The sequence below is a fragment of the Drosophila suzukii genome, chromosome 2L (assembly GCF_043229965.1).
Source record: "Drosophila suzukii chromosome 2L, CBGP_Dsuzu_IsoJpt1.0, whole genome shotgun sequence".
In the NCBI taxonomy this organism is placed as follows: Eukaryota; Metazoa; Arthropoda; class Insecta; order Diptera; family Drosophilidae; genus Drosophila; species Drosophila suzukii.
The window spans coordinates 9,507,573-9,529,525 of record NC_092080.1 but is presented as its reverse complement, the minus strand read 5'-3'; the positions used below and the strand labels follow the sequence as shown (position 1 = coordinate 9,529,525).

The window sequence follows — 21,953 nt, the reverse complement described above, 5'->3', positions numbered from 1 at the left end:
GAATTCCGGTATAGACAGCGAATTCAAGCGTGTCGACACCTAGCGGACGGTAGCGGTACTAGTGGTCATGACAAAGTCTAGACCCAAACCATGTTTTATAAATTATAGAAATTAAATTTATTCATACTAGCGACCTCTTGCAGAAGTCGACTGAAGCACTTGCACATTTTATAACAGCACTGTTATTTCTTAACTTTCTGTTAGAAATCGGGTAAGAGGAAGAACACTTGGCGCCTTGATTCAAAAATTTTGAATATTTTAGCTTTATCAAAATTATGCAAACAAAAAACATTTACTGGCAATTAAAATGAAATGTAAACCGAAATTATCCCCAATGAAAATTCAAGCGTTTTTAATGTACATATAATTCTCATAAATTCTTTATTAATTCGATTTTTAAAATGTCTTGTTTCATTTGTGTTGCCCCCGTGTTAGTTTAATTAGTTTACTCTTCAATGCAAATGCCACACATTACATTATATTTAAGTATTCCGTATAAATATTTCTCCTGCTTACAAGCCATTTATCAAGTTCGTTTGGAGTATTTATTTAGGTTTAGTCAATAATTATTTGTGGTTAAATAATTTTAGCAATTAATTTATATAATTAAATTCTATAATTTGCCTTGCATAGCGGATCTCCATGTCGTTCTGCACACTCATACATACCGATGTTCCATGTGTTTTTTTGTGTTTGTGTAAGTGTTTTCTTATTTTTACATGCACATTTATATTTGCAAAAAACATGAATGGCTATTTCGTATTTAAATATTTTATTCCGTATCTATTTAATAATCGAATGTGAGTAAAAAGCAACAGTTAAACCTAAAACGTCTCAGAATAAAAACTTTAAAATTATATACACTTAATAAAACGGAAATGAGATAAGAAACAAACTCAATTGTTAGTAATCAAGAACAATAAATCCTGGAAACAGTATACAAATGTAATTTCTAAACTTTAAATACACATTTACCAACATCTATGCCTTACTTCATTTCCATAAATTTTTTTTACATTTTCTTTTATTAATTTTTAGCTTATGCATTGTAATAATTTTTCAAAGTATCACCCTGTGTTTTCTCATAGTTTTACGATTTTTTTCTCATTTTTTTTTCGTTTTATCCATTTTTCTTAAAATTTACAACAATACTTCAACTTATTTATTATATTTAAAATTTTTTTAACAAATCGCGCACATTAAAATCGGGCCCGGAATCTGCGGCTCTCCAAAGGACGAGAGTCCAAAAATATGCGATAATAAAAAGTTGAAACAAAATCAATGCGAGTGTTTGTGTATGGCTATTGTAGGTTTACTTTTAGTAGACACTGTAGTACGTTGAACTGCTGCTTGGTTTTATTTTTTTACTAGAGCCGCCTTGCTATCTGAATTGTATCTAAAGCCGATCCTTTTTCAAGGAATTAGTTTGGAGAAAAGTACACGGAAGAGTTCGGAAGAATCCATTGAAACCATCCGAAGAGTGGATACTTTTTAATGCCTATGGAAACCGAAATCGTAGGCTTCAAAGAAGTATATATTTGGAAATTAGGCTAGAACCAAGTCAGCTAACTGTAGCAGCTCTACTATTTTACTGTTGTGATATTTGATATTTCATTTGGTTTTTGTTTATCGTTAAGTTCTATTTTAAATATGCTGTACGTAGTTGGAGGAAAAAACACTTGAAATGTTTTGTTTGAACGAACTTCTTTAACTACATATGGTTCTGCCCTGCATCCAGTGAGCCAGTTTAACCCCGTCTCTGCTTTTTTGCGCTATATGGTTTGACTATTTTCGCTTAGTTTGGCCTGTGTGTCTGTGTGTGTGTGTCTCATGTGTGTGTGTGTAATTCATTTTAAATTTAATTTAAAATAGGAACAACCCCGCTCGGTCCCCGGGCCACGCCTACTGCTGCTGGACGAGCAGCTGCTCCACCTGGTCGGCGGTGCGGAGGAGGAAGGCGGCACTCTCGCGGTACGCGGATATCACCTGCCGCGCGGCGGTCACCTCGTTGGCGCTCAGCTTGTGCGGCAGGATGGGCGGCGCTCGGACGGACTGACCGTCCATGCCCCCGCCGCCGGCCACCAGTAGTTGTTGCTGCTGCTGCTGCTGTTGTTGCTGCTGCTGCTGTTGCTGCTGTTGTTGCTGCTGTTGCTGGAGTTGCTGCAACTGCTGGGTGGCTGTGACCAATGCATTGTTGTTGTTCGCATTGCTTAGGGTGGCCAGATTGGCGGCACTCAGCTGCGAGCTTATGTTGCCGGCCACGGAGCTGTTGCTGTTGTTGTTGCTGACCATGTTGCCGCCGAGGCCGCTGGACAGGCTGGTCGGCTTCATCGAGAGATCGGTGGGCGTGACTGGAAAGGAGAGGAAGCGATTTATATTTAGATATTAACATTTAGGTATTGCTAAAAAGATTAAAAGAACGAAAATAATATTTTAAGATGTACTTTTAATATATTTTTTCAGCTTGGCATAAAAGTAATCATCAATACCGCTTTATCAAATGATCTATAATGTAATGGCCATTTAATGGAAGCGCAATAGAAGTCGAAAGGCATTATTTTTTTAAGTTACTAATGCAGACATGATTTTTAAATATTACTAACGTTCTGTACAACTTTCATTATCATATCTTTAACAAAACTGAGCCTGATTAATTTAAAAGTTTAGCTTACATACACACGGCGGCTTAAGACTATAAAATGTCTTTTTAAACTGTGTAACTCTTCAAGAAAATAAGGTATACGTTCGTAAAAAAGATTCAGAAAACTATAGGATCTTAAAATCCAATGCTATGATACAAAATAAACATTTTATGTAGAAGAAAATAACTCTTCAAGAAAATAAGGTATACGTTCGTAAAAAAGATTCAGAAAACTATAGGATCTTAAAATCCAATGCTATGATACAAAATAAACATTTTATGTAGAAGACAACATTTGGAAAAGTACTCCTAGCAGTAATTTACAAGTTTCTGAAAAATGATGCCCTCCAAAAGGAAATCCATTATAAACTTAAGATTTCATTTAGGGAAATTAAATTTTGAGAGGAGTAAGCAAGAATAACCCTTGAACAATTCAACGAAAATATAAGTGAACTTTACAAAGATAAGAAGCAGATTTGAATTCGTTTTTTTGCCTGTCCAATATTTAATTTTCACTATTAACAATTCATTAAATATTTCAAAAAGTTTCTGATTTAAGGCGCACCTAAACTGGTTGACTAGTTGAATAGATGAACTCACCATTTCCCAGGCCAGCTACTCCGGGAAAGTAACCGGGATAGCTGGGAGCCCGGCCGGCGGCGACGGCCGCTGCTGCTGCGACGAAAGGCGAGGCCGTCGAGGGGGAGCTGAAGTCCGTGGTGTACGGACTGCTGGCCGGCAGTCCGGCGCCGTTGGAGGCACCTGCCCCATTGGCCAGGGTCAGCCCGGTGACGCTGGCGCCGCCGCTCACGCTGGCATTCGAGCTGAGGGCCAGCGGGGAGCTGCGCGCCGAGCTCATCCCGCCACCGCCTCCGCCGGCGGCACCACCGCCCCCGCTGCCGCCCACAGTGCCCACTGCCCCACCGAAGGGCAGGACGTCCGCGTGCTCCGAGTTGGGCGTGGAGCGGGCGAAGCCGACGGCGCTGACGAACGGAAGGGCAGAGGCCGCCACGCTGGTCAGTCCGGCGGCGTCCGCCACACCGCCCATGCCGCAGGTCGCGGTGGCATTGCCGGCGGTCGTGGTGATGGTGCCGCCGGCGCCCGAACTTGTGGCAGCCGCCACCGCTGCGGCCGCCGCTGCAGCCGCTGCTGCGGCCACCGCACTTCCGGGAGCGGGAACGGCATGCGTGATGGGCTCCAGGCCGATGCGCATCCGCTTGGCGTTCATCGATTCGTTCTCGCAGGCGATGGCCAGGATCTGCTCCGCCTGCACGGACGTCAGATGGGCGGGAGTGGGTCGGGTCTGGAAAAGTAGGGCACATTAGATTTGTGGAAATTCAGTTATGTACTCGTCGCATTTGCATAAAAACTTTCTCTGTAAGAATTTCCCTTTAAAAATAAACTCAGGGAATACAAAGTTTTCAAAATTGTTGTATGCTCAAAATACGTAGAATTGGTACATATCTTAAAACTACTTCTTTAGAAACCCTTGTTTTCTTTAAAATATATTATATTTGCAAATATATGTGGAAAAATTTGTTTTATTTCTTGAGAAAGCTCAGAACTTAGTACCTACTATGATTTTTCCCAACAAAAATAATAGAATGGTTTCTCTGCAAAAGTGGAGTGTCTACATTTACAATATAACCACTAAAAATTATTTCCATAAAAATAGTCCATTTTGTTAACCAATAGTGCAATTAGTGCATGAGTTAAGCAATATTACTTAGAATTTACCCTTAACTATTTTCTTCTTACGATTTCCCTTTTTCTAGGTGAGATTTTTTTCTCCTTGGATATAAAATCTATTATGTAGGTATTGTGAAACAAATATTTTATAAAAATTTGAAGATCAAATGAATTTTTTTTCAAATCCCTTAATATACATATAGATTTCTTATGGGTCAATACATTGAATACCAAGTTACTTTGTTACACTATTCAGACCAAACTCACCGTGTTCTCCCATCCGTCGCGGGTCTTCTTGTTGCGCCGGCACGACTTCAGATAGGTGCGTATTCGTTTGCGGGATCGGTCGCTGAACTCCGGGAACTGTCGGGCGCACGAGTCGATGATGGCCTGGATCTTCTCCTTGGGCTGCTTTGAGATGGGTATGATGCGATCGAGATTCTCATCGACGAACAGTCGCACGAACATCTGAAATAGGCGGAGGGGAAGCTATAGAAGCCCACACAGAACCGTGACCAGATGTCTGGCGAATCTTTGGCAACGCTTGGCTTTACATTCGCCGCTCACCCAGAGCTCACTCACAGCTCACGCTTTACTCACATTGAAGGCTTTGAGCCGCTCAGGATCGTGTGTGGTGGCCAGTTTCTCGTCCAGCTTGTCGTCGGAGTCATCCTCGGACACCTCGTCCTCCTCCTTCTGGCCGGACGAGTTCGTCTCGTCCTGCGTCTCCATGGGCGAGTGGGCATCCTGTCGCGGCACCGGCGACAGTGAGCTGTCCATCTTGCCGCTGGCCGCCGCTGCAGCCGCCGCATTTTGGGCCAGAGCATTCTGGTACTGGGCCCACAGACCGCCCACCACGCTCAGGTCGGGACCCTCGGTCCCATTTCGCACCGCCGTCGAGTTCTGGTAGTTCCAGGCCAGTAGCATCAGCTTCAGCTTGTCGGCGTCCTTCATCAGGCCGGCGTAGGCCTCCGATTCGCTGACCAGGCCACCGCCCAGTCCGCTGACCACCTCGCCCAGGAGGCCGCCGGTGCCCACCGCTCCGCCTGCTGCACTAGCTCCTGCCCCTCCTCCGGCGACGCCTCCTACGCCCACACCAACCACACTGGCGGTGGTGTCGGTGCTCACGACCGGTGTTGCCGGAATGGTTTCCTGAAAGGGAAGGGAAGGGAAAAATGTTGTATAAGCAATAGTTCCATTATGATACTCTATCCTTAAGAACAGGTACACTACAAATATAGGTGATCAATATTAATTTGATATTATAATGTGGTCTTATACAGGAGTATTAAGGAAATCTCTTTCAACCGAATATTCCACCAGAAGACTATTTAAAAAAGTTCCTACAACTATAGTAAATTTACTCCAAAGAACAAAGATTTAAGCTTTTGTTATATTATTTTAAGATTATTTTACACCCAGAAAAAAATCCGTTCGAAACGTTCAAAAAACAAGACCAAACGGGGTCAAAAGGTGCGTAAGCCCGTTTGTTGACAATTCATGAACGGTCGTTCATAAAATTTGACCGAAACTTTAGGGTTGGGTTCCGAACGAATGGTGTCAATTTAAGAACATTTCGGGCTTAACTTGAGAACATAAAAATGTAAAAAAACGAGGTTTGTGTACATGCTAGCAGAAAATTTTTCGTATTATTATTATAAGTATTATGAATTATCTGTTAGATAGACATATGTAATTTATTCAGTTTCTGTAAACGTGTTAACCTCAAAAGAAATTTTGCGGAAGGGACTTTCACTGTTTTGTGAACCATTTTCCTTTTCCAATTTTTATTAAAGGTAGCGAAGAGCGAACTTTTTGGAGACCGCAGCTCAAAGTTTCGGGACTTTGTTCGATATGCCAAATCCCAATGATTAGAAGTAGAACCAGTGGGAAGTTCGTTAGAGCATTGAAAAGAATGCAAAAAAGACGCAACGTCAAAGAAATCGTCCCAAACCCCAGACCGGGCTTCAAGGGGAAAGTTTTGCCGGCTTTCATCTTCAGGACAGGTCCGGTTCACCCTCAATCTGCTCCTTTTTCCCGGCTGTCCATTCTTGGGGTTGCCTTTTTTCACCGTCCGCCTTTTGTGCACTGGAAATTAGTCGTATAGTGGGCCGGGGCTTGGGTCACTTAAGGGGGAAGTGGGTTTACGTTTACGGGTTGAGTTCCCCCATACCAATACCATTCCCGACCAGCCCCTTTGCGGGCAACATGGCTCTAATGAAACATTTCGCCCAAGACGTTGGCCGTCCGGCACACAAGCATTTTTCCTCCGCACTCCTTTGGTTTTTGTGGTTGAAAGACACAGTTCTTAGGTGGGGCCATGGTGGTGTCCTGAGACTGAGGATTGGGACCTGGAATGGCAGCACAAATGAAGCTGTGTTCCGTGTGGATGGCCATCGAGATTGAGGCTTCCTTCTTTTTCCCTTTAAACGTGAATGGACTCTAAGTCTTAATTAACATCAATTTGCTGGATCTCCGGGGTATATAAAATTTGTGGAATTTTAGAAGTGACAAAAAACTGATTTCTTAATATGTAGAAACTTTAATGGGTAACATTTTTTCAAGTGTATACCATATTCTAGCCTTACTATATCTACCCTACCTTCCATATTTATAAGTTAATTATCATGAGACCCTTTTTTCCCTGGCAGCCCCATACAATCTTCTTTTACTCTTCGACTTCCGAGTCGAGTTTGAACAAATATTTTCTGTTCCATGGCCAGAAAGTGAGACAAATATTTGATTTCTTACCTAGAGCCTTCCATGTTTGCATATATATCATACCGTTCGATACACAGGCACACACACAACCGCACATCATGTGCAATTTCTTTTAATTTCTTCAGCACGATTGCGTAGTTGGGTTTCGAATTTGAATTCTCATTAGACTAAGTTGTCAGGCCACAGCTCGAGACCGACTCGAGACTGACAGTTCGCCTCGTGCTCACTCCCCAAGAACCAACCGGTTCCAGGGCTTGTCTCAAGCATCCCCGATCGCACCTCCCCCGAAAACCAATGTCGTAACCACAAAAACTTTGGAGTTACCCCAAACCCCCCCCCTGAAAAAACACACAAGCACACACATGAGTGAGGGGGTGTGAGACTGAGACAAAAACTAATGCATATGTTTAGGCATTTTAATTTATATACACACTCGCACACCAGGGGAGAAGTTCTAAGAAAGCTCACACACACAGACACTAGCCCCCACTCGCAAACCATTTCCATTCCCAATCCGAAACCCTAAGCCCCCAGACCACCACCTCCTTCGCCGTTGATAAAAGCAACTTCCATTTCATTTAAACTACAATTTCCTTGACAGTGCACAGAGGCAACCCCTTTGGCAGGGATGTTGTTCAGGATGGTCTGGTAGGGATGGGTAGGTAGGCTTGGCGACTGGGCGACTGGGACTTGGGTCCTGGCAACCCTTTCACGCACTTATGAGTTAAACGCAAATTTTCTTAGCTGCCTTTTAGGCGCTGCTCGGTGGTGGAGGGGACAAGCAGCCTCTGTCTGGAGAAATATGTCATCGGCAGTTGGCGGCAAAGGGAAGGGAGCCAGGACGAGGGACGAAGGACGAAGGACGCAGGATGGGTGGTAATTCATTATGCGTGTGCTTAGAGGTTGCCGGCATTGTAGTGCTGTACTCCAGACGCAGTCGAAGTCAAAGTCTGCTTTTAGGCTGGCACATGTTTATGCTCCTCCCTCTGATGGCCCCATCATCCTGTGCCTCCCCATCTCATCGGTTGTTAGTTTTGGGGACTGCCTTCTGCATTGAACTCTGCCCCTGTCCCTGCCCCTGCCTCCCCCCTAAGCTTTGCTTTAACTACTAAGATGCCACAAGCCCGCATATTTCTGATATTTAGAGGAGCTTCCTGCCATCTCTTCCCATCTTGTGGCCGCTACCAAAAAAGGGTTACAAATTTCTGTGAGCGACTTCAAAAGCAACTTTCCCTTCCCTTTCCCCAGGCGAGTCTTGAAATGGAAGTAAATGCTAGGATTTATGGCCACTCCTCCAGAGTGCGTGCGTGTGTGTGTGTGCTTTCCTGCCTGGCAGGTGTTACTCATACGCCTCGTGGGCTGCTGTCAGGGCCAAAACAAATTACTTGCCAAAGAGGGCTGCCGGCAAAGTCAAGGTTGCCCAGGGATGAGCCCAAGTCGTACATGAGCAGCTCGAGCAAAATCCCAGAATTGGGCCTGCATGCACTCACAAAGACACCCGACGGAGTTCTTCCGGTTCCGTCTCAGTCTTGGACTTTGAAAAATGTTGCAAGTGCCCCGCATCCAAAGTCTTTGTCCAGTCACAGACTCGTTCCCAATACCAGTTTCGTTTAATTAAGGAAAATTCTTGTGGCCAGGTCTTCAGTAGTCAAAGAAGGGTTTGCAGGGGACTTGATTGGCAGAAGAAATTGAAAGATGTTGCCTCAGCTTGATTAGAGGGTTGTCAAGGGAGTACCGTCCGTACCTTCTGAAATATGAAAAAGAACTTTGTGATAACCTAAAAATGGGCAATGGAATTGTGCACAACTTCCAGTCGAAAGTTCCTATTCCAGTGGAGCCTAGGTGGTTTTTTCCATTTGGGTTAAAAATCCAGCTGCAACCCTCGAATGCATTAAATGCATGTACTGCGCCATAGAACATATATATATATATATGTGTATATATAAACAAATATAAAAGCCCGAAAAAAAGTGCTACAATAAAATAATATCTACGCTGGTCAAAGCAATTACAAAAAGTGAGCGTCCCAAAACATGGTGACTGGAACTGGAACTGCATTCTACGTGATGGAGCCCAGTGCAGCGATACAAAAAAAATATATTGTGAATATAGAAAAAATCAGTGGATGGTTGGGGTCGGATGCATCGGGACAGTTTCAAATTAGTTACCAGCCACGGTTTTAGCCATCGGCTGGGCGATCAAATGGGCACGGGGAGCGTAACAACTCACAACAAATACCCTGTCGCATATATATATGAAATATTGAAAGCGATATACATAAGTGATATGTGTGCGTTTACATAGGATGTTTGTGACTCTGGTATTTGTATAGGGTGGCAAGTTATTTATTTGTTCAACGCCCAGAAAGGCGACAAAGGGCGTGTTATGAATCAGGTAATAACAGATGAGTTTGATAGTCCAAAATGGGGATTATAGCTGGGTAAGCTGCACATTGATTTTTAAAGGCTGTAGGATGATTAAAAATCCATTTTTCATAGCTGGAAAAAAGAACTTTAATGGAAAATACATAGTATCTTAGTGATATCACTTTGGTAATCACTCCAAAAATCTCTTTGCTGACCCTAATCTAAATATTTTTAAATAGCACATATATATCTCGGCAGTCTATTGTTCTCGAATCATATGCATATTTGGTGCCATGGCAACTGCCAGCACTCATACGCCCTGTGTGCGCTATTATAAAATTTTCTCGTTTCCGTTAAAATTTCTATTTTATTTTTGTTTTTTTTTTTTTCTTGCCACACACGCACAAAAGCGAAGGGAGGAGGAGTTCAGAAGCGGGGTCATTGAAAACTGTTGTTGCAACTGTTCTGGCTAAAAAGCGAGTGCATCTGCAGGTGATGTGGGAGTGGGATGAAGTACTGGATGGAGTGGAGTGGCAGCATCGTACTTATTTTACGCTTTGCACTTGCCGCGAGAAAAGAACAAAATGCAATAACAATTGGCAACAAAAAATGCAGCTGCAGAGAAAGGTGAAATTGTATGATAATCGAAGGGGATATAACCCATATATGGTACACACTCACTTGATAAACTCTTTTTATAATTTAACTAGCCAAAAATATAAAAATTCAAGTTGCCTTATACCTTTAATTTGTAGACCTACTTATGAGATTATTATTCCGACCCCTGCTGAAACAAAGTTACATAGTTCATCAAAGGGCATTAGGAACTGCAGTGTGTTGCCAACAAAGAGAGCAGGCTTAGTGCCGATTGCATTTGTGTGTAAATTTAGGGTGGGCGCATGGTGCTGCTTTGGTCCACCCCCAGGCGCAGCCTCTGGCTTTTCCGCCCTTCGCATTTGATAGCACTGATGATGTTTTGCTTTTCCATTTTCCCCACCCAAACGGTAGGCAACATTATTTAGCAAATAAAAAACGAACGAAGCAATGGAAAAATCGTTCCCATCGAGCACTTGATTTTGATTTTTTTCCGCGTTTCCCGTTTCAACTCGCGTTGCTGGCCACAAAACGGGTCAAAGTTACTCACATCAGATCGCATTTTTGGGGATGGTGGGGGTTTCGAAAAAAAAAGGGGGGGGCGTAGGGCGCCAAAGGGGGCGGGTAATCGCTACGCTTGTTACATACATTTCGGGGCCACTGTAACTAACGCTACATGCCACTCAATCGCCCAACAACAAAGGCGGGTGCCGTCGCTTTTTATGCTGCACGCGAATATTATTTGCACAGCGCCATAAAGTATGCAACATTTTGTTGACCAACGCGAAGTAAGCCGCTGAAAGCAGGGAGTCCTTTCGCAACAAAATCGAATTGGGAATGGGCAGGGCTGCTTCCTTGTCTGGTCTGATTAGTTTATGATGTGGTTAGGACGAGGCAGCCGGTTGACTGGGTCGAAAAATGGAATTGGGCTGGGAAATATGGCGTTTATATTTTATGTTCTCTAGTTTGACTATTGAGTTTTAGTGTCATTTTCAGACAGAACGTTATTTGTTTAAAAGTAAGTATATCTTCAAGGTGAAAACCATGAAATGAAAAATGACTGAAAAATAAATATAAATAAGCTTTAGTTTGCAAAAATGAAAGAACAGCATATCAAAAGAAAGATTTACAAGACTTACTAAAACATATAATAAGAATAAGCATTAAAATGTTTTGATTTGAATATAATTTAGCTGTGCTTTTCAGGAGTTACAAAAGTATATTTTTTTTAGTCGAAGAAAACAAGGTTTAATAGAAGCAGGACCTTAGTTTGCAAACTTTTAAAAACATTTGGGATTTAGTACCATTTAGTACCATTTGGTTAAAAGAAAGTAAATATTCAAAGTGAAACCCATGATATATTTGTATGTCTATGAAAATGATGAATAAAATAAAGTTAGTTTGTAAAAAGTAAAGATCATATAAAAAGAAAAAGTTTAAATATATTATAATTACGTTTTAAGCATTAAAAAGTTTTGATTTGAATATAATGTAATTGTGCTTTCTAAAAGTTAAAAAAGGATATCTTTTAAGTTGAAAAAGACAAGGTTTATTAGGCGAAGGACCTTAGTTTGCATACTTTTTAAACAAATTTTAAAACATATTTGTGCTATCATTTTTTCTCCCGCAGAGAAATCTTTTTATTTCCATTTAATCATAGAATCAAATTTCTCGCATTGACAGTCAAAATCGTTTTCCGCCATTCCTTTGAAGCGGCTCATTTGTAATTTATCCCCGTCCTTATATATCGTTTTTTACACGCCCCCTATCGCCGCAACACGTTTCAGAAATTGAAACATAATATTGTCAGACATTGATGCCCGCTTCCTTCGGCGACCGCAACCGCACAACCCTCTCTCTTCTTTTTTCCCCTGGCCACTTAACCACATCCCAGCCCAGCCTATATGCCCGGTACACCCCACTCAAGAACACCCAAGAACACCACCCCATACAACACCACCCCATACAACACCATCCCATCCCAACAATCTGTCGCAGAGGTGCGTAAATAAAATACAAAAAAGAACGCCTACGAGTATGTAAAGAATACCCCGCATATGCTCGGGGATGCCCCATATGGACCAGTTAACCGAAGCCACTAGAGGAGAAAAACATTTCTTCGGTTGCCGTTTTTTAACGCCTTTTTGCACTTGCCATTTGTGTAACGGCCTTCCCAACTTTTTCCCTTATTTGTATTCCCCATTTACAGCAACAACAGGGCAGTAGTGGGTGGTAGATGGTGGGTGGTGAGAGGTGGGTGGTGGTCAGTGGGTAGTGAGTGGGTGGTGATGCACCATCACGCTTATCAGCGATTGCAGCGGACTGCGTGCGTTATGCGTGAGAGGAAAAAGGAGAAAAAACACAGAGACACAAATGGCAATTGGTGCGCACACATTTTTAAAGGCGGAGCTTTTTTGGTCCTTTTTCACGCACACACACGCACACCGACGCACTCTCGCCGCTCACTGGACAGCGTCAGCGGTAGGCTCCACTGCATCTGTATTGGCGTGTAAAAATATTACGCATGCAAAAATATATATACATATATATGTATACCCATATAAAAATGAGCAAAAAAAAAAAAAAGGAAAAATAAAAGCGCGTATCCAGCCGACGTGAGACGAGCACTACCACGAATGCACCGATGCAACCGATGCGACTAAAAAAAAAACCAAAGGAAGGCTGGTGATGGGGGGGGTTAATGCAACGCGGTGGCATTATTATCAATGAGGAGGCCGTGGAACCGATTTCCCAAAGGGGGCAGCGGGGGGCGGGGTGAAAAAATGCCGGCTCACATACAAGGAAATCTACTTACTCATCTCATCCGCCCAGGCTTTGGAACCGGCCAGACATCACAATTAATGCCCACCACGCAAATGCACGCCTACTGCTGGCTGCGTTGTAGGTTCGCTGGGTTGTTGCCCAGTTAATGCCACCCACTGGGGAGGGTTGAGCTTGCCACACACGCGGCCCACACACATGCCCCACCAGCCCCATTGCAACCCCACCTTGCTATAATTTCAACACCCCCCTTTCGGACAGCAAACAAAAATTGCATTTTATTTTTGGTTTTTGCGCCTGATGGCGGACGCATTCCCGTTTTTTTTCCCTACCCCTCTACAAATCACAATCCCCACCATCACCCCTAAGTTGCACGCATGATGTGCCCGTTAGTCAATGCATTAGCCGAACAAGCCCTGCTGGTAAAGGGGGTAAAAGTCCTGACAGGTGGATAGCCTGCGTGTGTGAATCGCCCAAAAGCGAACAAAGGTTTTGCCCCTGGTGGAACATATATTTCTATTTTTCTAGGGGAACCCCGGGAATTACAAGGTTAGAAGAGTGATATGTCAAAACTGGATATCATATTAAATAATGAAATATATTAAGGTAAGCTTTATCTTATCTTATCCTTTATATATCCTACAAGATGGGTATAACAAAAAACTGCATATATCCTACAAGATGGGCTTAACAAAAGTGTAAATAAATATTTTTGAGTTCATGGTTATAATTGACTTTCAAAATACCGCCACCAAATTCGATAGAATAGATTTTTTAAACAAATATTTTTAGTATTTGGTTATGGGGGGGATATAAAACAAATTTGTTGAGCAGAAATCAAAAAATTTGGAATAAAATACAGTACATATTACTTATATTTTTAATTCTGAATGGGGGGATCTATCCCCTATATCACCCCCGTGGATCCGCGCATGAATATTTATCTATTCCAAAACCTTACTAAAGCCCTCGTCTTATGCATGATTCTGCATTTGATTTATTCACCATTATATCATTAACAGATGATGGAATCACAGATGAAGGGACAATGATTTAATTTAATGGTTTTAGAGAGCTTCGCTATCCCCTTGAAGTCTTTCAAAAAGGTTCCAGCCTAATTTCGACTAATGATTGCAATCAATATTCAGATTCCTAGTGAATTAACTGTCGCTTATTGTTGGCTGAGTTATTTACAATGCTTGGCTTGCCTCTCTTAAGCCCCCTTCAAAGCCATTTCTAAATTCTTTGAAGACATCTAGTGGCGATGCTGCTGCTCCTGCTGATGATGTGAGCCCAAGTTCCGACGATGATTTGCGCTTTGGATTTGCATATGAATTCTCATCATCATGATGATATGAAGATGGCGGTGTGCAGAATGCTGTTGACGACACCTGCACGTCGGCACTGCGTTGCAGTTAAGTGAAATCTATGGCCCAGTGCATCCACACCTCACGCACATTCCGCATACGCCATGTGTGCAGCAGGCCAACAGCATCGTTTTCGGCAAACGAGATGGCGAGACTTTGTCACTTTGGGTGAGAGGGAAAGCCAAACGGCAGTCAAGGTGGACCGAAAACCAAGCCCAATGTCATGCCCATGGGTGTTTGGGTATTCCGGGTGTTTGGGTGTTTGGGAAATGCGAGAAAGGACAGCAATCGACTACACTTAAGCTGGCTTGGTGAGTTCCCCCAGAACAATGGTGGGGAATCGTGTAACGTGACCCACCTTGGGCTTATTATCATAATCTGAGTGGGGTAAGCAGAAGACTTTCGGAATGGTGGCACCTAACCGATTATAATGGCGTTTACGGTTTTGGTAAATAAATATATCAATTATGCATTCGCATATAACTTTTAATTAGTCTCTGTTATTGATTTACAGGTGGGGGAGTTTTAAAGACAGGTTTCGCTTTCCCTCTAATTGGTATCTAAATCAAAATCTATTTCCACAGCACCGTCAAAAGAAGTTTTCTAGAATTAAAATTAATTAACATAAATATTTTGAGTAATATATCTTTATCATCTTTTTGATGCATTGAATGGCCGGAAGCTTTGTTTATTAATGCAGGTCGGAATATTTCTGTGATGTAGCCTTCCCCGGCTCCCTTGATTTCATTATTCATGTACACCCTCGAATGTGTGCATACACAGAAAGAAAATTTTGAAATCGGACCCCCTGTTCCCTGTTCTTTTAAACTCTCTGTTTTCCTATTAAGCTTAGATAACAAAAAATTTGAAGTGGAATATCACTCATTCGAAATTGCAATTTATTTTTCAGTGCATATATAGGTTTGATAAAAAATTATTTGAATATGCAAATGCCTGAAAAAGCGTCGCCTGACCAAACATTTAAATTTTTTCCCCAATCGAGCGTTTTAAATATTTCTTTCATTTCCCTTTGTATGGATTTTTGTTTTTGCGTTGTGTCGTGGGGATAAAAAATAATGTATACACCGACTTATGTAACCAACTGTACAATAGAATAGTGCTATGTGCAGCTCAATTAAATATTAAATAAATAAAATATTAAAGCAAACTAAATGCATGCGCAGCCAAAAAATCATAACAAATACAAATGCCAAATTAAACAAAAATCAAAATAACTAAAACAGGAAAAATAACATTTCGTTTATATAAATATGCGCGTAAATACTCCTATATATAGCGAATATTTTGTGATGGATACAGTGCTGATTGATGTGGTTTCTGCTTTTGACATTTTATATCAGTCATTTTGCAAAGAAATATATTTTTTAAAACTATAGAAAATAACATACTCGAATAATGCCAACGAAATTTATGTAGGTATGCCATATTTTAAATGATAATATTCATTGAGAATAAAAATGTTAGGGAAGCCACTCAAGGAAGGGCTAAAAATAAAGGGCACAGATGCATGAGTTTTTTTAACACAAATCTGCATACCTTTGGTGATATCTATAAACGTTAAAGCAATTATATTATATAGCCCCTGTTAGCAGACGGATTTTCAGACCGGGTCTGGGTTGTTTCTCGATTAAAACAAAACCTCGTTAGAGAAATCCATTAAAGCACCGAGATGACTCCTCCGCCGTCAATTGAACGTATTCCATCCGGCAGGGGCACCCTCTGCGAATGCCAAGCAATGTGAAAAATCAAATTCAACTTCAGCCATCACGATTTTCATTGCAAACGGATGTGGATGAGTTCCCCTTTCTAGTGTCCCCTCCTCCCCAACCGGGCCATCGCCTTCGATCGAAACAAATCATAATCAAATCGAATTTCAGTTGATTTTCACTCGCAAAGACAGTCGCAGTGGCTCAGTGGCCTTCTCCCTAAACTAAAGCCCGAGGAAGGCGACTCATTTCCAGGAAAACCAAGGGGATGCTGCCAAAGTCGTCGGGAAATGGGAATGGGAATGGGAATATGGCAGATCCGAGAGAGAAAATCGCAAACAAAAAGAAAAAACGAGAAGAAGAGCAAAAAAATCGCACATAAAATTGATGATAAACCATTCCAAATAATATTTTCCTCTTTGACGCTTGGGTTGGGGCGTGGAAATGGTAGGTGGAAACTTCTTGGCACAAGACTGCTCCGTGGCATTCCTAACTCTTGGGTTCGGGATTTTGGCAGAGGAAATGCTCTGAAGTCTGAAGGCAGAATGATGAATTATTTGCTGCCTCTTTCGTTAGGCGTCAAAGTTTCCCCATGGCTGCGGGGGCGATGGGATGGCATTGGGTCTTTTTGGATGAGCCAAAACATAAAAATGAATGCGCAGCCCAAACAAGCGTTTCACGGAAGGTGGAGCCCATAGACCCAGACCGAAAACCCAAACCCAAAACCCAAACCGCCCACCCATTCGATCCCATTCGAGGCAAACGGTTTTTGACACAATTTGTGCCACTGTCTGAATTTTGGGCGGGCCAGTTGGATTGGGTTCTGATGGTGGTGGTGGTGGTGTCTGCTGCTTGAATGATTTTTAAACGAGGCAAGAAATCCCAAAAGATGCGGCAAACGTTTTGCTGGCATGAGCTCACGTGGGCCCTCCTTCTCCCTCCCTTTTTTTTCGCTCCGCCTCCCCCTGGGGCCTTAGGAATATCCTTTTTTTTTGCTGGTGATATTTTTCGTAAAAATGGGCGTCCTTTATGGGCAGTTCCCAAAACACCATCCCCTCTTCCCCGCGGGCAGCAGATAATACAACAAACATTCTGGCAAAAAGTTTTTTATTATTTGGCTCCCACCATCGTTTGTAGAGTGGGGCAGGGGCAGGGGTAACTGCACAAGGGTGGCGGGGTCTGAGACTTAATTTGAAAGAGAATTTCGGCTTGGGCTTTTTTGGGCTTCCAGGAGTGAGGGTGGTTGCTAGATCGCAGCTAGATGTCCGGAAAGGGTTACTTTTTGAGAATTCATTTACCAAAAAGGTTTGTTCGGGGCAATTGATAAAAAGAAGTATGGGAACTAAAAGTTAAAGTTCCAGAAACTGTACTAAGGTACCATATGGGGATTTATGACTGTATAAATTATTCAAAATGTCTCTTAAATTTTCTGTGAATCATGTGTTCAAAAAAAAAGTTTAGCAGTCCTTTGCTTAAAATTAAATTATTGAAATTATTATTATTAAATTATAATTTTATAAAGGCATATTATCTCCGTACTATAAATGAATTTGGATGTATTTGTATGCTTAAATAGATTCCATCTTATAAACAATACCATACATTAAAACTATATCATGTATTAAAAAAAAGGTTAAGCAGTCCTTTATAAGAAATATAATTATGGAAATTGTTATTATTATTAAATTATTCTTCTATAAGAATATATATATAAAATAATCTGGGTGCTATAAACAAATTTTAATGGACTTTTATGCTTCAATACTAAATGAACTTATTTCAAGGCCTACATAATTCGAATTAAATTGACTTTTGTTTTGTGAACCCGTGAAATGTCTAGAATCGTTTATACGCCTTCTGTCTGTCATTCAATCAACCGTGCCCCGCACCCTTTTACTGCTGATTCTGTACTCCATGAATTTAAGTCATGTCTGCAGAAGCTGAGGATAAACCACGGCCCCGCCAAACTTCTCGTCTCTCCAGGCGGCACTCGATGGCCGGCGCCAACATAATCAACAACGCCTCAAAACTCGGCATAGGAAGTTTCCCGACCTCCAGCCAGCCCCCCCACTCCAGACAACCACCGCCCATGGCCCATCACCCCGCCCAACCCGTAAATTGTGAATACAATCCCCGAAGCGCACTTGAGTTTGGAGCAAAAGCGCCTGAAAGTTGGCAGCACAAAATTTCCAGCGTCGGCGGCGTTGGCGGTTTTACAACCTTCGCGTGTCCTCCAACTCCAGGGCTCTTTGTCGGGTTGGTCTCGTCCTTTTTGGCGGCACCACCTGCCCGGGCCCCCCGCTGGGAGTTTAGCACACCTCGTTCCTCGGTCCTCGGTCCTCGTCATCGTCCTCGTCCTCTTCGTCTAGCAGCGGCAACCTTCGCAAATGGTAACAATTTCAATTTCTCTGCCGCCTTATCGCACCCGCGCACATATGTGTGTTTGGGTTGAGACCCAAGTCCAGATCCGAACCCGAACCCCTTGCCCGATCCCGATCCCGAAACCCTCTCGACCCGCCTCCCAAACTTTCCAGCTCAAAGTTACCGATTTGGTGCTCGGGTGCAAAAAAAAATAGAAGGGAAAAATGCGCCCGACGAGGACGAAATTATTACAAAACTTGGAGGAGAAGGAGGTAAATGGAAGGCGCGCTGTGAGTGGTACGGCAAAAATGCGTAGCAGATTAGCGATTTAGGGATGTGGAAAATTCGTACGTCTGCCACCCCAGACGTCACTCCTCGTTCGGCGCCCCAGCCTCCATTACAATCCAGTAAAGTAAAGAAGGGTTCCCGAGTTTCGAGGGTCTTGCAGCGGGCGGAAAACAAAGTGGGGCCCGTTAAGCTGCTGCAGCCATAATGGCAACATATTTCGTTGCATTATAATCCTTAACAACGAACTCTCCCATTTTCGAAAGCAAGCCCAAACTCAAACGGAGACAGATCGACTTAATGTAATTTAAATGACTTTACGAAGGGTAGGGAAAAATTAATAATTAAATTTTACTTAAAAAGTTAATATTGTGTTATAATTCTTTGCAAAAAGAACCGTAAATATTTCTGAACTGTCTGTCTACAAATACAAATTATTTCTTTCATTTAAATCTTATAGATACAAATGACACTAATATCTGTGAAATTAATAAAAACACCTTCTTGAAATGTTCTATCAAAAGTAAAAATAAATTGTATGATCCACCAAACATTGCAAATTATTGAACATCTATGAAGATTTGTATTTAAAAAAAAGAAAGTAATTGTTTCAATTTAATTTTAAGGAAAACAGTTGTTATAAATAAACAGACATTTTTAAAATTTGTAATTGAAAAGAAAATCCTGTATATATTCAACAGTACACATAAGGTAAAAATAAAAGCGAGTGAGCTTTACAAACACGTTATCGATATTATTTTAATGATATCAATGTACAGAAGAAAAAGCAAAATGGTAAAAAATGTACGAATGATATCAAGTTAACAAAAGCGGAAAGGGGTCCTTTTATTAAGCCAGTCTTTGGTAAAAGGAAATTTTTGAATGAAACATTCGGAGCCGATTTTTTCTTTTATCAGAAGTAGGTAGTAAACTTTTTTTTGTAGCCCAGTGCTGGGCACCCCATTCGCGGAGCGGTGGCTGCCCCCTAATGCAGCTTTGATTAAAAAACGCAGCAGTTTTTAATTTGTGGCAATGCGGAGCCCTCGCCACATAACCGCGTGCCCCACTCTTCGGCCGCTCCACTTGGCGATCCTTTGGCAGAGACAAAGGCTGCCAATGATTGAAGTGTATATCCTACTTTTCAATTGCCCCGGCCTCGGAGGCTGCCCCGTGCCACGCCCCTACTGCTGGCTGCTGCCAGCTTGTCTGTCACTGTTTGTTGGGGCCACGCCCCCGCGGCAACCACCGCCCACCACCCAACACCCACCGCACTTGCCACCGCACGACTATAATTTTTATGTTACCCATGCACTCGCCTACCAATTAAAATGTCTGCACTGGCAGCGGATGTGCTTATGTCGCTAATAAACCGTATTATTAAGTGCTCGCAGGGTCGTAGGATGGGGTTCCTGATGGGTTTCAGAGGGTTCGGGCCTTGAGGTTAGACGGTAAGTTGCACCCCTCTTGGTTGCATGGGTGGCGCGACTGCCACTTTCAACTTCCGCCGGCAAATGTATAATTCTATGCCAGTGCACCGAAGGTTTATTTTTTTTCGCCCCCCCCCCCATACCATACCCTCCGCGGTTTCAGTTCCACATTCAGTGCAAAGCGGCGGGTTCCTCCTACAACACCCGTGGCCATGTAAATTAATTTTAAGCTGCTTAAGGTACGAGAACATTTTTCATTTTCATTTTCATTTTGTGTTGCGCGTGGCTGGGAAAACTTCATTTCATCGTCATGGGTTTGCCTGCCCTGCCTGCAGTTCTTGCACTAAACACAAAAGTTGCCCCAATGGCTGGGGTTCGGCGAAGGGGGGGGGTAGGCAGTACCATTTTGGGCTTATCAAAACTGGCACAGACAATGGGAGTTTCGAATTGTAATGTACTTACAACACAGACCAACTGAATTCGTACTATTTTGAGGAAGAATAGCTTGTGTTTGATTTGCTTACCTGAAAAGAGAAGACGAGTAAATGTTGCAAAATTAGTTCAAATGCCTTTTATAGTTTGCCAAGAACATTATTAAACGTTCAATGTTCAAGATAAAGGACTACAAATTTTAAATAGAAGTACAAAGCAAAGTATCTTTTTAAGTACCTACGGTCTACATAACTTTATATATATGATATTGCGCTACAAAAACTATTACTTTTAAAAAACATTGAACTAAGGCAGTCTTTAAATATATATACTTTACTTAAATCCTTATATCAATGGGTAAGTGCCATTGGCACAAGTGTTTCTGATCCTTAAGAAGATATGTGGGAGATCAATTAATAAGGTATGTATGGTGAAACCCCTCTTATATAATCCATTTAATTAATTGATATATTTACAAGCCTTTCCGAAACTTCGTTCGTTTGCCATCCCATTCATCATTATCGGCTGTTTTTCAGCCTTATCCCTCCGTCTTGACCCCTTCCCCTCCCCCCACCGCTTGCTCCTCACTTATAGAGGTCAAAAGTAAGACAAACAAGCGGTCGAGTTGGGGATTTCTTTTTTTTTCGGGGGTGTGGGGTTCTGAAACTGGAACTGGCGTACGATGGGAGCAGACAAACGCGCTGATAAACTTTCGACCCATGCCGCAAAAAAGTCAGACGCCAAAAAGAGGGGTGTGGGGGGGGGGGGGGGATTTCTCTAAGAGGGTGGGGCCCGGAATTTATGTGGGTTGCTCGACGGCGATGCAAAACTTTTGCATTGAATTCGAGCGGGGCAAACATTTTTTCTATTTATATTCTTTTTTTTCCCAGTAGTTTTTCGGGTGGCTCTACTTTTTTTGAGGACGTTTTGGTGGGGGGGGGGGGAAGGGATCCGTTTGGAGTGAGGTCTGGAAAACAAAAGGATTTTGCAGCTAAAGCGAACGGATTTTTAGTTAGTTGTTATTATTTTATATGGCCAGAGCCCGGCGACTCGGACAACTGCAACTTTTCCCGAGCAATCGTTGCGTCCATCCTTCAGCTTCTCCAACCCCTTCCAAGCCGGTAGTCCTGGCAACCGGGCGGATATCGTTGGGGGTACAGCTTTGCCATTTTCCTCCTCCAGCTGGAATGTGCGCCAAAGCATAATAATAAAAGCTCGGAGGGGGGTGAATAACGTTGGCCAGGCAAGGAGTAACATGCTCGTTAGTCCCGGCTAGAGAAATCGGAGGGTTGGCCATGGAGGGGGGTGACGAAAAAATAGAAGGAACATTGGACAGCGAGCGGCGAGGAATAATCTAAAAAATGGAAACCCAAACGAAACGCAAGACAAACTTTGCTGCCAGCGTGGGTCCAAAATAAATGAGGGCCAGGCCCCCAGTTCGTTGGGTTGGTGGAATCAAAAGCGGATAGATGGTGGTTGGGAGGACCAAGGACCTGAGGAGCTGTGGAGCTGAAGGACTCGGCGCTGGATGAGTGCCACGGGCAGGGCTCGAACTTAAAATG

General features: G+C 42.6%; 1 protein-coding gene across 2 annotated transcripts in view; it reads right to left on the bottom strand.

Moving 5' to 3' along the window:
* Positions 1-355: 355 nt before the first annotated feature.
* LOC108011254 (uncharacterized) overlaps positions 356-21,953 on the bottom strand; it is a 62,579-nt gene continuing 40,981 nt past the window's right edge. For both annotated transcript variants that reach the window (XM_065864129.2, XM_065864132.2), the window contains 4 exons: positions 4,931-5,482; positions 4,598-4,798; positions 3,242-3,944; positions 356-2,351 (listed from right to left, as the gene is read on the bottom strand). In XM_065864129.2, the coding sequence (XP_065720201.2) occupies positions 1,903-2,351; positions 3,242-3,944; positions 4,598-4,798; positions 4,931-5,482 (1,905 nt within the window). In that variant the 3' untranslated portion in view covers positions 356-1,902. The remainder of the gene's footprint in view (positions 2,352-3,241; positions 3,945-4,597; positions 4,799-4,930; positions 5,483-21,953) is intronic.